This window comes from Argopecten irradians, chromosome 1 (assembly GCF_041381155.1).
Source record: "Argopecten irradians isolate NY chromosome 1, Ai_NY, whole genome shotgun sequence".
Taxonomy (NCBI): Eukaryota; Metazoa; Mollusca; class Bivalvia; order Pectinida; family Pectinidae; genus Argopecten; species Argopecten irradians.
Genome location: NC_091134.1, coordinates 42709944 through 42723389, shown reverse-complemented (window position 1 = coordinate 42723389; position 13446 = coordinate 42709944). Strand labels below are relative to the sequence as shown.

The window sequence follows — 13446 nt, the reverse complement described above, 5'->3', positions numbered from 1 at the left end:
GATTCTGAGCGCCAAGCAGGAACAGCAACAATTCAACAACCATTTATATTTTCTCTGGAATGTCTTTACCAGGGTACAAAACCCAAAGCCTTTCTCACAGGAGCAAACACTCAATTGCATTATATAAAGGTCAAAAGTGAGACGATGTCAAGACGTTAGAAAGGGAAAAGTCAAAGAGGAGAAAATACAAGATCCTAAATTTAGTCGCCTCTTACGATCATGCAATGGGATAGATCCTGTACTGAGCGACACTTTCCCGACAGACATTTGCATACATTTGGGTAGTGACAATCTATCCAAATGTCAGTCGGGTTAGTGTCGCTCAGTACAGGATCTAGCATTGGGGACAGCAAGCCATATATGATCGTAACTAAGCAAATGTCACCACTCATTTTCTAAATTGTTTACAGTTTTCGACAGACATGTTGAAAATGTCGCCACCTGTTGTCACGTGATTAAAAGCATACAGTTTACTAGGACGCTCTTAGCCTACCAGTATAACTCTCAGAATGAGAGATAACTCTTATTGGTCTAAAATAATTAAAACAGTCACAAAATTAGGTTTTATCTACTTATCACATCTTAAGACAAATTTCGGTCCAAGTAGACCAGTACTTAAATATTTATAATCAGTTCAATTTTGACCTATTTAGGGCCGTGGAGGCCATCTTGGATGCTGGACAAAAATGGCACCGGATGCCACATCATTTCTGCAGGCCGTCAGATATGTCTTCGCAAAATTTCATGGCAATCTGTTTTATAGTTTTCGAGAAAAGTGTCGGAAAAAGAAGAAGAAACGGAGCAAACACAGTAAGTTCGCCACTCCGTTGAGGGAATTTAATTACGTAACTTTACTAAAAATAAGTTCAATATTTAAATGAAGTATCGATGTGGCTGGATTAATCTTGTCATTTACAAACACATTTATATCAATTTTGAAAGCAATTGAATCCAAGATGGCTGCTAAAACTAGAAAATTAGTCAAAAAGTGAGATTATAGCTAAAAATCAAAGAAAAATATCATTTCTACTGTTTTTCTCTCTGGTAAATATTTTCCATTGAACTAATATATACCCAGCTGAAATGAACAACTGTAATGCACCTCCGGTTATAACGTCATAAAAATGGTCGCCAACGCCAAATCGACCAAAATCAGTAAAATGGCATAACTTCACTAAAATAAGTACAATCTTTACAAATGAGATATCAAAATGACAAATAATGGGATTAACCTAGTCAATGTTTACAGATACATAATGTAAATATCAATTTTGAAAACAATAAAATCAAAGATAGTCGCACCATTACTACAAAATCAACATGTCAGATTATGGCCTTAAAAATCAGCATATTCATCTTTTCCTCTCTGATGAATATTTTCCACTGAACTATGATATCCAGGGAAAAAACCTGTTTATACGTCATCATTGAAAACCAATTCACAAACACAAGGTTCAATATTGGCAAGAGAGAATAAATGCGAAGGTACAATAGAAAACAAAAGAAATCCACTTATGGGCTTTGGTCAAATTAGCCTTTATGTGCGCCCTGAAAAATAGGGTTGGTCTCTCTCGCGGACATGAAATTACAGGTAGCGAAATTGTGCGGGAATAATTCATCAATATAGAGTCTACAATGTACCATAAGGCAAATGCTTACTCTCACCAAGCACATAAGTCTGAGCAGATCATGTCAGGACTGTGATCCAATTGACATTTAAAAGACCCTCCTTGATTTGAAGCTCCCTTTCGACTGGTTTAACGGCATCTGATGGTTATGGCATTACCACAAAGCCAAGAAGGTTGGTGCCAATATGCATGTCTCATTGGATGGTGTAGGCGACAGCGATGTTGTACCTATCACTGAGTGTATTAATTCAAGACTATTACTTGATATCTTGCAATATATGTCCTATGAAATGTGAATATTTCGTAAGTCCCCTTAAAAGAAGGATGTGTGAGGAAATCAGACAAATGAACAAATGTAGATCTTGCAAGTCCAATTAATTTTGCAATCTTAAGATGTAATAGTGTTTACAGACAATTATTTGATTGTGTTCTGCAGAGACTGCTTCTTTTTTTTAATTACTTGACAGAATCCCTGAGTATCTTGAAATCCATATTCAAATTGATAATTGAGCCTCGATAACTTTGGAACCTTAATGAAAAGCTTCCGTAGCTTCAGTTGCCTTAAGGTCATATAAACCCAGTTTCTTGTAGTTGAAAAAATGAAAATACAAAATTCTGCCGATAGTTTCAAAAAATATCCGGACTGTGGCGCACTATAGCTACATATACGGACAGACTTAAAGGTTAATTTGCGCTTACTATTCTATAATTTAATGATGAAGCCATGCTACTTTCCACAGTTCTTCATCAACAGTTTTGGCCAAAGCCCATTTCAATGCACGTAGCACGGACAAGGGAACCTGGAATACAAAATAGTGATATATCTGTTATTTTGAACAATAAATTATTATCACGTTTTTAAATATCAAAGCGCGAGTAAGTGGACAATTTAAAATTTAACATTTTGTATGGATAAGTTGAAACTGATGACAATTAATGCTAATGGGTTAAATGTCGAAGAAAAAAGGTCAAATCTTTTTTATTGGTTCAGAAAGGTTAAAGCTGATATAATCCTCTGTCAAGAAACTCATTGTGGAGACAATAATTCTTTATTTAGATGGAAAGGTGAATGGGATAGCGGAAGCTATTGGTCCAATGGATCATCTACTTCAAGAGGTGTAGTCATCTTATTTAGGAAAGGTTTGGATATAACTGAAATATTGAGAGACAAAAATGGAAGGATGGGCATTTACTGACATTAGTAAATATATATGCACCGAACGATTCTTACCAAAAGAAAACTTTTTTTCTATCATTTGAAACAGGAATTATCTAAAAAGAAGTACAATTGAAATAAATTTATAATTGGGGGGATTTCAATTGTGTAACTAATTGCGTACTTGATAGAGATAGCACAAGAGATCAACATGGTTCTGGAAAAGACGAATTAGAAGATTTGTTAACTGGATTGGGAATTGAAGTTGTATGGAGAAGGAGGTATCCAAATAAAAAGTCATTTACCTTTAGAAGGGGCAATAAAAGATCACGAATAGATAGATTTTATACTTCAATAGATCTTGATGCAAATGTTTAAACAACATCGATAGAATACTGTCTCTTTACTAAAACATATCATTATGGTTTCCATGTTTAAATATAAATCTAAATGACAGTAAAAAAGGTCCAGGCTCTTGGAAAATGAGTGCAAAGGTAATTGATAGTACTCTTTTTAAAAATGCCTTGACAGATTTCTTGAACATATGGAAAAATAAAAAGCGAGAATTTGAGTCACTTGAGGAATGGTGGGATATAACAAAATTAAAAATCAAAGATATTTGTATTACTGTTAGTAAAATGTTAAATGTTAAGGAAGATCAAATAAAAAAACTAGAAAAAGAATTACAAACCAACCCTGACCTTAACAACGAAAGATCAAAACATATACAACAAATTTGGGAATCCTTCTATAAAGAAAAAGCCACAGCTGCTAGAATCCGTTCAAGAGTAAAATGGTTTGAAGAAGGAGAAATGTCTACCTCATATTTTTTTTGGTCTTGAAAACAGTAGAAGGGTTAAAAAATGGAATTCTATCAAATGCAAAGATAGAATTTATAAAAGTAATATTGAAGATATTCTTAAAGAACAAGTCCTTTTTTACTCTAATCGATTTACAACAGAAGGAATTAATAATGAAAAAGCAAATGAACTTTTACAAAATGTCGATAAGGAAATAACTGATATTGAAAAAACAGTTGTGACTTACTACCTACCGAAATTGAAATAAAGAAAGCAATTGATAATTTAAAATGTAATAAAGCACCTGGTACAGATGGTATTATTTCAGAGTTTTATAAAAAAAAATACTGGTATCTCATAAAACATGAACTTTTAGAAGTAATAACACATATTTTTCAAACTAATAAATTAACCTATAGCCAGAATAGAGGAATAATAACACTATTGTATAAGCAAGGTGAACGTGAAGAAATAAGGAATTGGCGACCAATTACCCTACTTAACAATGACTATAAGATAATAACAAAAATTAAAGCTAAGAGAATTAAAACATTACTACCTTCTATCATACACCTAGACCAAAAGGCTTTGTGAAAGGAAGAAACATTGAAGAAAATATACGGCTTAATTCAAGATATTACAGAATATGCACAGTCTGAAAACATGGAGGGAGGGGTTATTTTTTTAGGGCAAACTGTAAATATATAATTAGTGTAAATTTTAGAGGTCTAGATGAAAAATAACGGTAAAAATCATACTATGAGATATTATATCGGCTACACAGACAGTATGAATTTTAATTAGATGATTTTCAAATGGCTAGAGTAATGTTTGTTACTAATGGGACTTAAATCGTCTTAATGACGGCACTTTGTATGGATGTGTAGGATGATTTTAAAAGGAAACTAATAGCTCTTTCCAACGGTAGTAACAGTTTTTTGAAGATGTGCTAAAAATGTGTTTTATTGCCGCTAAATGTAGGCGGGTTAGAAATTTGGAGTCTAAAAGTCTTGCCACCCTTCTCGTATATATATGCATGTAGAGTATGATTTTTATCGGGTTTTTTTTATCTAGACCTCTAAATCTTAGGGCACTCTGGTGGGTCGATAATTATAAAATCTGTAACTAAATCTCAGATCCCAGTGGGATGGACCTCATTCTTGGTATTGTTAGCGACTTGCCTCTTCGACTTATACCCTTCCATTGATGTGTAGGCTTGTTGGCGAGGGTAAGGTGTTGGATGCCAATAGCAGCAAAAACTGGATCCCAATGTACAACATTATAATGTGAACAAAGTCAAAAGACAACTGGTTTGTCTCGTTTGCCACCAAATCCATTAATTTTTCAAACCTGTTATTTAGTGAATAAATTGTTGAATTTCAAATATCGAATATATCCTTTATACAATGTAGGTATGATGCATAAAGGGCTGAAGTTGTGCTATAAATAGACTTTTCAGATAATTTCCAATGTTACTTAGTAAAATTAAGAGTTTAAAATGCGTTTAAAAGATGGTGGCAGTGGTGGAAATCTTGAGATTCTATCTGAAAAATCACACTTGTAGAACATGAGAAATTTCAGATGGCTATCATAATTTGGATTTCAGATTGACAAGAAAAGTAACTCTTTACATAAAAGCTGTGACCATGCGAATGTATGTTAGGATGTTTTCTAACAAGTTTTAGCCAAATCATGCTTGTAGAATAACTAGAATTTGAGAAGTTTAAAAAATGTTTTCAAGATAGCAATGGCGGCCATCTTGGTTTTTTTAGTCAACACCCAAAAAATATGTTCGATCAGAACCATTTCAGTTCAGTTTCAGCTATAACTTGTGTGCATTTGTAGAACTTGAGCAGTTCCAAAATGTGTTATGCGATGGTGGCCATCCATAACTTTGAATTGACCTGAAAATTACAACATCTCGTACCGGTCCGTCGGGACCATTTCACGCAAGGATTTACTAAATTACATTTGCATTTTCAAAAAGGTGTACATTGTAACCTTGAATTTCAGATCAACCTGAAAAATAACCATGTCAGAATCATAAACCATCAGTATATCACTGCAGGCAAGTTTCGGTTCAATACATACCACTGGTGGAACTGATGTTTAAAGTTTACTGATGCATATGGTGCACAACGGACAAAGCATGATGGCTAGGTCATCTGACCAGATCTAAAAACTGTACTACCAGATATCTATATATCCTTATTCCCCGTCTTCATTTTGATTTGTCGTTCCTAAAACAAGCAAATGATAACAAGAGGCCCATGGGCCTTAACGGTCATCTGACTCATGGCACAAAACAACAAAGTCAGAGTATAAAGTAGTGGTTAACAATTAATATAAATAATACAAGGAACTCCTTAGTTGAATGTGTAAGTTTCTGAAATAGGTAAATATCATTTGTTGAACAAACTTGGTAGCCCTTCATCCATATACGGTATGGTTGTAACCCATTCAAGGATTAATATAAGGAGTCAGATTTTAAAGCCAAATTTTTAGCAAAGCTCCCATTTTGGACCTCCGCCGTACTATCCCCATGGGTCTTAGCTCGGTCCTTTATAAAATATGATTGTCCTCACCTAAAGTTCCCCCTTTTGAATCAATTAAAACACATATAGACCAATCTTCATTGAGATATCAGAGACTGAATCGAACACAGGAAGTGGGCCAGCGGCCATCTTGGAATACCAAAATATTTACGAAAATGTTTGCATGTTATTCGGCATCAATTAAAACCCCTATAGACCAATTTTCATTGAGATCGGAGACTGAACCCTAACACAGGAAGTACGCCAGCGGCCATCTTGGAATACCAGAATATTAACGAAAATGTTTGAATGTTGTTCGGCATTAATTATAACCCCTATAAACCAATTTTCTTTGAGATCGGAGACCGAAACCTGAAAACAGGAAGTGGGCCAGCTAAAATTAAGAAAATTTGCCCTTTTGGGGCCCACCCCTCAGCCCCTAGGGGTCGGACCAGACTAATTTATATAAAATAAAATTGCCCTTCCCCATTGATGTTTCACACCAAATATGGATGAAATCATCCCAAGGATGAAGGAGGAGTAGGATTTTAAAGCTTAAATTAAGAAAATTTGCCCTTTTGGGGCCCCACTCCTCAGCCCCTTGGAGTCGGACCAGGCTCATTTATATTAAATATGATTGTCCTTCCCCAATGATGTTTCAAACCAAATATGGATGAAATCCATCCAAGGATGAAGGAGGAGTAGGCTTTTGTATAAATAGTCTTACGCACGACGCACGGCGAACGTTGACGGACAAAACACGATGACAATAGGTCATCCTGACCTTCGGTCAGATGACCTAAAAATGTCTACACATATCATTCGGCATTTGTATAATCATTTTAATTGAAGACTCTACAAGAACATGTGTGAATCAGATTTTATTTTTGTTATGTCCAACAAATAAGATTTATTTACACAATTATAAGTCTACTGCCTGATAAAGGTATGAAATTGCTTTCCATTTGAAATAAAATGAAACACTACCTGTGTTTGCTAAACTAAAAACTCTTAAATATTAATTAAAATGAAATAAAACTTAAAACGTGTAGAAATATTAATGCAAACAAGATACAAATTAAACTGAATGATTGAGAGGCATCCTAAGCAACAATATTTGTGCCCAGACACCCATATACAAAGGCAATTCACTGATCAATCCTTCCTCACCAAATACACTTCTCCCTTTTGAATAACTTATTCCATATATTCCTTATGTGAATTAGAAGACATTAACTGCAGACTGTTTATATATATATATATGCAGTATATATAATGGTTATGTATGTACTGATAACCATACAGTATTATATTATAGTGTTATATATTTACACAGAGTCTAAACAAAAGCAGGCGGGTATTCAATTTACCCGCCAGTTGTTGCTGTAAACCATGCAAGTTTCAATATGTCAGTATTAATCCATCTGTATAATCCAACACGGTACAAAACACAATAAAGTACACACATTTGAGATAGCTCTACCTGACTTGGTAGAATGTAGACCCGAGCAAAACCAAGAGGTCTGAATCACGAACACACATTGATGTGGTATCAGTGCAATATTTGTCTATCCAGAAACACTGGCCAGCAATGTCACAACATGTCGCTGTTGTAACTTCAAATGTAAACACTAGCAGGCAGTGGCAGAAATTTATCCATTGTTCTACATATGTTCCCCTTTTTCATCATGAGCAGTTTTTTTTCACAACACAATGAATTTCCCACCAGAATTCCATAAATAAATAATGCCGTTTAGTGAATTCAGTAAATGCACTTGTTGACTCCATTATATCTAATTGTTCATTCTTTCTCAAGCATGCAAGGCTAACAAGTGCATTATTTCCTTATACATGCAATTTTACATATGTAAAGAGTAACAAGATTCAAACATATTTTTTTTACAACATTCTTTCAAATTCTTCTCGCAAGCAGAAAAGGGACACGGACATCTCAGCTACCATCCATTCCACATCAAGACACATCTATGAAAAAAGAGAGACAAAGATAAGATTGTTTAAACAAAACTATGGAAAAATTCATGTAGGAATTGGTAAAACTTATTAGGTTTTGGTGATAGTTTTATCAATTAATTTTCAAAATTAACAATAGATTCTTCACATTACTATTATATATGTAGGTACTTATTCTGAGTTATCTCATTCATCCTCTGTTAATCAATTTATCAGAACAGTTGATACTGTCAATAACTTGGACTGTAATTCTAATTATATATACTATGTTGTAAATAAGTGTATTTTATTTTGTAAACAGTAAATAAAAGGACTTTTATACATACAGCTAACAGGTGCATTTCCAAACTTCTTGTGTATCTGATCATGATTGAACTTCAGGAAAGCCTCATATTGTTCTGAAAACAAAATCAAAACAGTTAATTAACTGATATAAGACATCATACATGAATTATCTTTCAACCAAATACTACAGTACATTGAATCATTCAGTAGTGTGAGCTGCACAGTTCAGACGCCAGGAAGAGTTCATGTAGTAAAAGAACTGGTGCAACCATAAATGATGTTTAAGATCAAATTTAGAAGGAAAATCGAGCCAATTTCTGAAACTATTGAGTGGGCTACTAACACATCATTAACAGGTTAATTAGCCCAATGATGAATTCATGCAATCACCATAATGGCTATATTCACAACATCACACAGAAATAAAATTAGAGAAATCACATTTTAGTGCAGCATTCTAGTGAAAAATGTGAGAGAAAATGAAAGATATTCATAAGAAGAATCAATTAAAGATTACTGCTTAAATATGAAATGAATGTGCTCCATTTACTACAAGGATAGTTTCATATCGATGTTTTAGCTGATAGTTTAAGTTATAGACATATAGTGATGGGAGCTATATCAACTAAGCTTCAATTATTGTGGTATCTAATATAAATATACATGCCTGCTAGTTTGCATGTCAGTGTGGTGTTGTACTCTTGGCGGACCTGATCTTCCCTTTCCTTTATTAAGCGTTCACAAATGAGGCTGACTTGTCGGAAGGTGAACAGTGGCGCATCTTTTTTACTGGGTGACAATGCATTAAATAGTGAAGTGGAAGAGGAGGAAGGTGAGGCACATATACTGCTACTCTCCATGGCTGTCAAGCAATGTGAAGAAGAGCTCGAGGAGGCCTCATGTTGAGGAGACATGTTGGGTGGACTCTGGCTTCCAGATGATTGGTAGTGCAATTGCTTTCTTCTCTGCATGCGCTTGATTTCTAATCCAAGACTTGTGGCAATTTGCTCTGGAAATGAAATATCACAATACTCCATTAATTAACATGTGAATGTTCCGAGAATCTCTACAAATTATCATTCAATATAACTAACCTGCACATCAATAACTAATGGTCAGCTGTACGTATGTTGCCAAACCTGATATAATCTGTATTTACATGTCTTTATATCTGGTTTTAAGAATTGTCAAAAACTTCAAAATGATACAAAGTCTACCGGTATTTTTTTCCCAACTCAAGTCTTAAATATCCCAAAATCAAAGTTTCTTGAAAACTATCCAAAAATATTACATGCACAGCATCTTTTAATTGGCGTGGGGTGTTCTACCAAATAGTGTCACTGACCCTTGCTAATATACACTTTATTGAGGGCTAGACATCACATACTACACACATACACAAGTTTGATAGGCAGTGGTAGTAAAAACGTGAAGCGTCAAATTGACGCACGGCATGCATAATCTTGTGTCAAACTAAATTTTGCTGTGTCAATGACCCGAGGTCTCAGGTTAATGGATGTCCTGCATGCTGTCTGCGACTTTAAGCACTGGTCCAATTGGACTAGTAGCAATCGGTTAATATTATATTTTACAAATATGGTGGTCAATTGCATTTTTCAACACATTTTGAGTGAATTCTAATGTATGCAATTATTTCAGTCCAGATTCATCATTTTGTGAGAATTTGCGTTTGTAATTTGAGTCAAAAATCATAGACTGCATGATCATGACAGAAGTGTTAATTGAAGCAAAACGATTGTCAATCTTATTTGGACAAGTGATTTAATAGTCGGGCTTGTAAAGTTTTGGGGTGTACTAGTCCAAATGACTACCAGTGAAAAAAAATAACGTCATAGACTGTGCATGAGCTTAGTTGGTCAAGACTATATATTCGTGAATTGGCTTCAGAAAAATACACTAACATAAACAACATGTACACTGGAAATAAAAAGAAATGAATTTTAATATTAACCTCTAAAATTCCCCTATTGGGCTCAACCCCTCCTGCCCCTCAGGGGGTCAGAGCCAAAATTTATACAAGTTCTGTTCCCTTCCCCCAAGGATGTTTTATGGCCAAATTTGGTCATAATCCAAGTAAAACTCTAGGACAAGTAGTGATTTATAGGATTTTATCTCTATTTCCCCTATTGGGCCCCACCCTGTTCCTGCCCCCAGGTGACCAGAGCCAAAATTTATAAAAACTTCAGTTCTGTTCCCCTTCCAAAAGGATGTTTGTGGCCAAATTTGGTTACATTCCATGCAGATACTCTATGACTAGTAGCGATTTAAAAAAATTTACCTCTATTTCCTCTATCAGGGGCCCCACCTCTCCTGCCCCCCGGGTGTCAGAGCCAAAATTTTATACAAGTTCTGTTCCCCTTCCCCAAGGGATGTTTTGTGGCAAATTTGGTTACAATCCATGCAGAACTCTTATGACTAGTAGCGATTTAAAGGATTCACTTCTATTTCCCCTATTGGGGGCCCCGCCCCTCCTGCGCCCGGGGGATCAGAGCCAAAATTTATACCAGTTCTAGATCTGTTCCCCTTCCCCCAAGGATGTTTGTAGCCAAATTTGGTTACAATCCATGAAGAACTCTAGGACAAGTAGCGATTTTTTAAGGATTTACCTCTATTTTCCCCTATTGGGCACCCGCCCCTCCTGCCCCCCGGGGACCAGAGTTAAAATTTATACAAGTTCTGTTCCCCCTCGCCCAAGGATGCTTGTGGCCCCCAATTTTAAAATTTTGGTTACAATTCATGTAGAACTCTATGACTAGTAGCGATTTAAAGGATTTACCTCTATTTCCCCTATTGGGCCCCACCCCTCCTGCCCCCGTGGGGTCAGAGCCAAAATTTATACAAGTTTTATTCCCCTTCCCCAAAGGATGTTTGTGGTACAAATTTGGTTACATTCCATTCAGAACTCTATGACTAGTAGCGATTTAAAGGATTTACCTCTATTACCCCTATTGGGGCCCCGCCCCTCCTGCCCCCGGGGACCAGAGCCAAAATTTATACAAGTTCTGTTCCCCCTCCCAAGGATGTTTGTGGCCAAATTTGGTTACATTCCATTCAGAACTCTATGACTAGTAGCGAATTTAAAAGGATTTACCTCTATTTTTCCCCTATTGGGCCCCGCCCCTCCTGCCCCCGGGGGGGGTCAGAACCAAAATTTATAAAAGTTCTGTTCCCCTTCCCAAAAGGATGTTTGTGGCCAAATATGGTTACATTCCATTCAGAACTCTATGACTAGTAGCTATTTAAAGGATTTACCTCTATTACCCCTATTGGGCCCGCCCCTCCTGCCCTTTGGGGATCAGAGCCAAAATTTATACAAGTTCTGTTCCCCTTTCCCCCAAGGATGTTTGTGGCCAAATTTGGTTACAATTCTCATGTAGAACTCTATGACTAGTAGCGATTTAAAGGATTTACCTCTATTACCCCTATTGGGCCCCACCCCTCCTGCCCCCCGTGGGGTCAGAGCCAAAATTTATACAAGTTTTGTTCCCCTTCCCCAAGGATGTTTGTGGCTAATTTTGGTTACAATCCATGCAGAACTCTAGGACAAGTAGCGATTTTAAAGGATTTACCTCTATTTCCCCTATTGGGCCCCGCCCCTCCTGCCCCCGAGGGGTCAGAGCCAAATATTTATACAAGTTCTGTTCCCCCTCCCCCAATAAAAGAAATTATTTGTTATGCTTTATTTCATATTTATGATTTTCCCCAAATCTTGATTTTGTCACACACATTTTCCCAAATTCAAAGCCATGGGCCCCATTATATTCCCAAAGCAGTGAGAAAAAGCTCTAAAGGTAAAATTTAGTATGGGGGGTGCACTGAACAGATTGGAAACTATACTACCTTGGAAAGTAAAAGGGACATGAACCTTAAATAAGTTTTTCTGTATGCTTAGATATGGTTTTCAGATGTTTATTGAATATTTTATTACAATGAATGGTTATCTAAAACGACAGGAAAACATGGGGGACATTTTAAGATGATTTTCTAATTTACGATGGTTGACAAATGAAGTTTAAGCCATATTCGTTATTAAACAATTTGTATTTAGCTAAAGAATGGTAAGACAAAAGTCAAATGAGACTTTTCATTCGACACGGCACCGCGAAGTGAGGTTCCTGACTTAATGTACATCACGTTAGTATAAAGTGGGGAGTAGCCCCGTCTCTTGCATTTCAGAGATCCATTTATATTTACCTACTTTCCAAAGCTATGTCTTAAGGGTCTCTTCATATATATATATATATATATATATACGTGTCATTTACGGCTCTCGTTGGTAAGGATCACAAAAAATATATTAGTGTCGCATAGTAGGCCCAAAGATCGGGGCTTTGCCCTGGCATGCATGCCATTCATAGCAGCTAGCCTTTGTACTTCCTAAATAAACTTTTGTAGCCTAGTCTGTCTACTGCATGCAGTCATATCGATAATTGTCGATTCATAACAAAAATGTACTTGCTCATTTGAACCAGGTTACAAAAAGACTGTTAAAGAAGGTCTACATATCATTGTCAACGCTTTTATTTCCTATTGTACCGCACTGTCAGTTCATTTGAGGTTCGAATTCGGAATTCTTCAAAAATACCTACCCGAGGTCAATTTTGGACTCACTTCCCCAAATGGAGAAGGGTTTATCTGATGGTATTTCGTTGGAGGAGTTGAAGGAGAAAGCGTCATCGGCATGCATCTTCTTCTTTTAGGCGTGGTTTGACCAGGACTGTGTAACGGATCGAATTCAAGACTACGTTTCAGGGTTGCACCACAAGCCATTCTGCTTCGATGGCTTTGGCGACTTAAAAATGGTAAAGAATTAGAAATATGATAAAAATTAGTATCCAAATGGATTCCTGATAAAATATTCTTGTAGAATAACTAAAACTGATACAGTCTCCACCATAAACAAAAGCGATGTTCGCCGATTTGTATCATTCGCTCTTACACCATCCGTATGTATTACTTTTAAAATGGCCGATACCAAAACAACAAGCCTCATTCTGGGAACAATGAACAACAAACGAAACGTAATCAAATGTGTTTTTAAAGTAATCATT

At 36.0% G+C, this 13446-nt stretch overlaps 1 protein-coding gene across 1 annotated transcript; it reads right to left on the bottom strand.

The window, feature by feature from the left end:
- Nucleotides 1–6986: 6986 nt before the first annotated feature.
- LOC138328805 (akirin-2-like) lies at nt 6987–13383 on the bottom strand. Its single transcript, XM_069275546.1, has 4 exons — nt 12985–13383; nt 9042–9383; nt 8416–8487; nt 6987–8101 (listed from the first exon to the last, which is right to left on the bottom strand). Exons 1-4 carry the CDS (start codon nt 13163–13165, stop codon nt 8091–8093), a joined length of 606 nt encoding a protein of 201 aa, XP_069131647.1. The 5' UTR covers nt 13166–13383; the 3' UTR covers nt 6987–8090.
- Between the last annotated feature and the right edge of the window lie 63 nt (nt 13384–13446).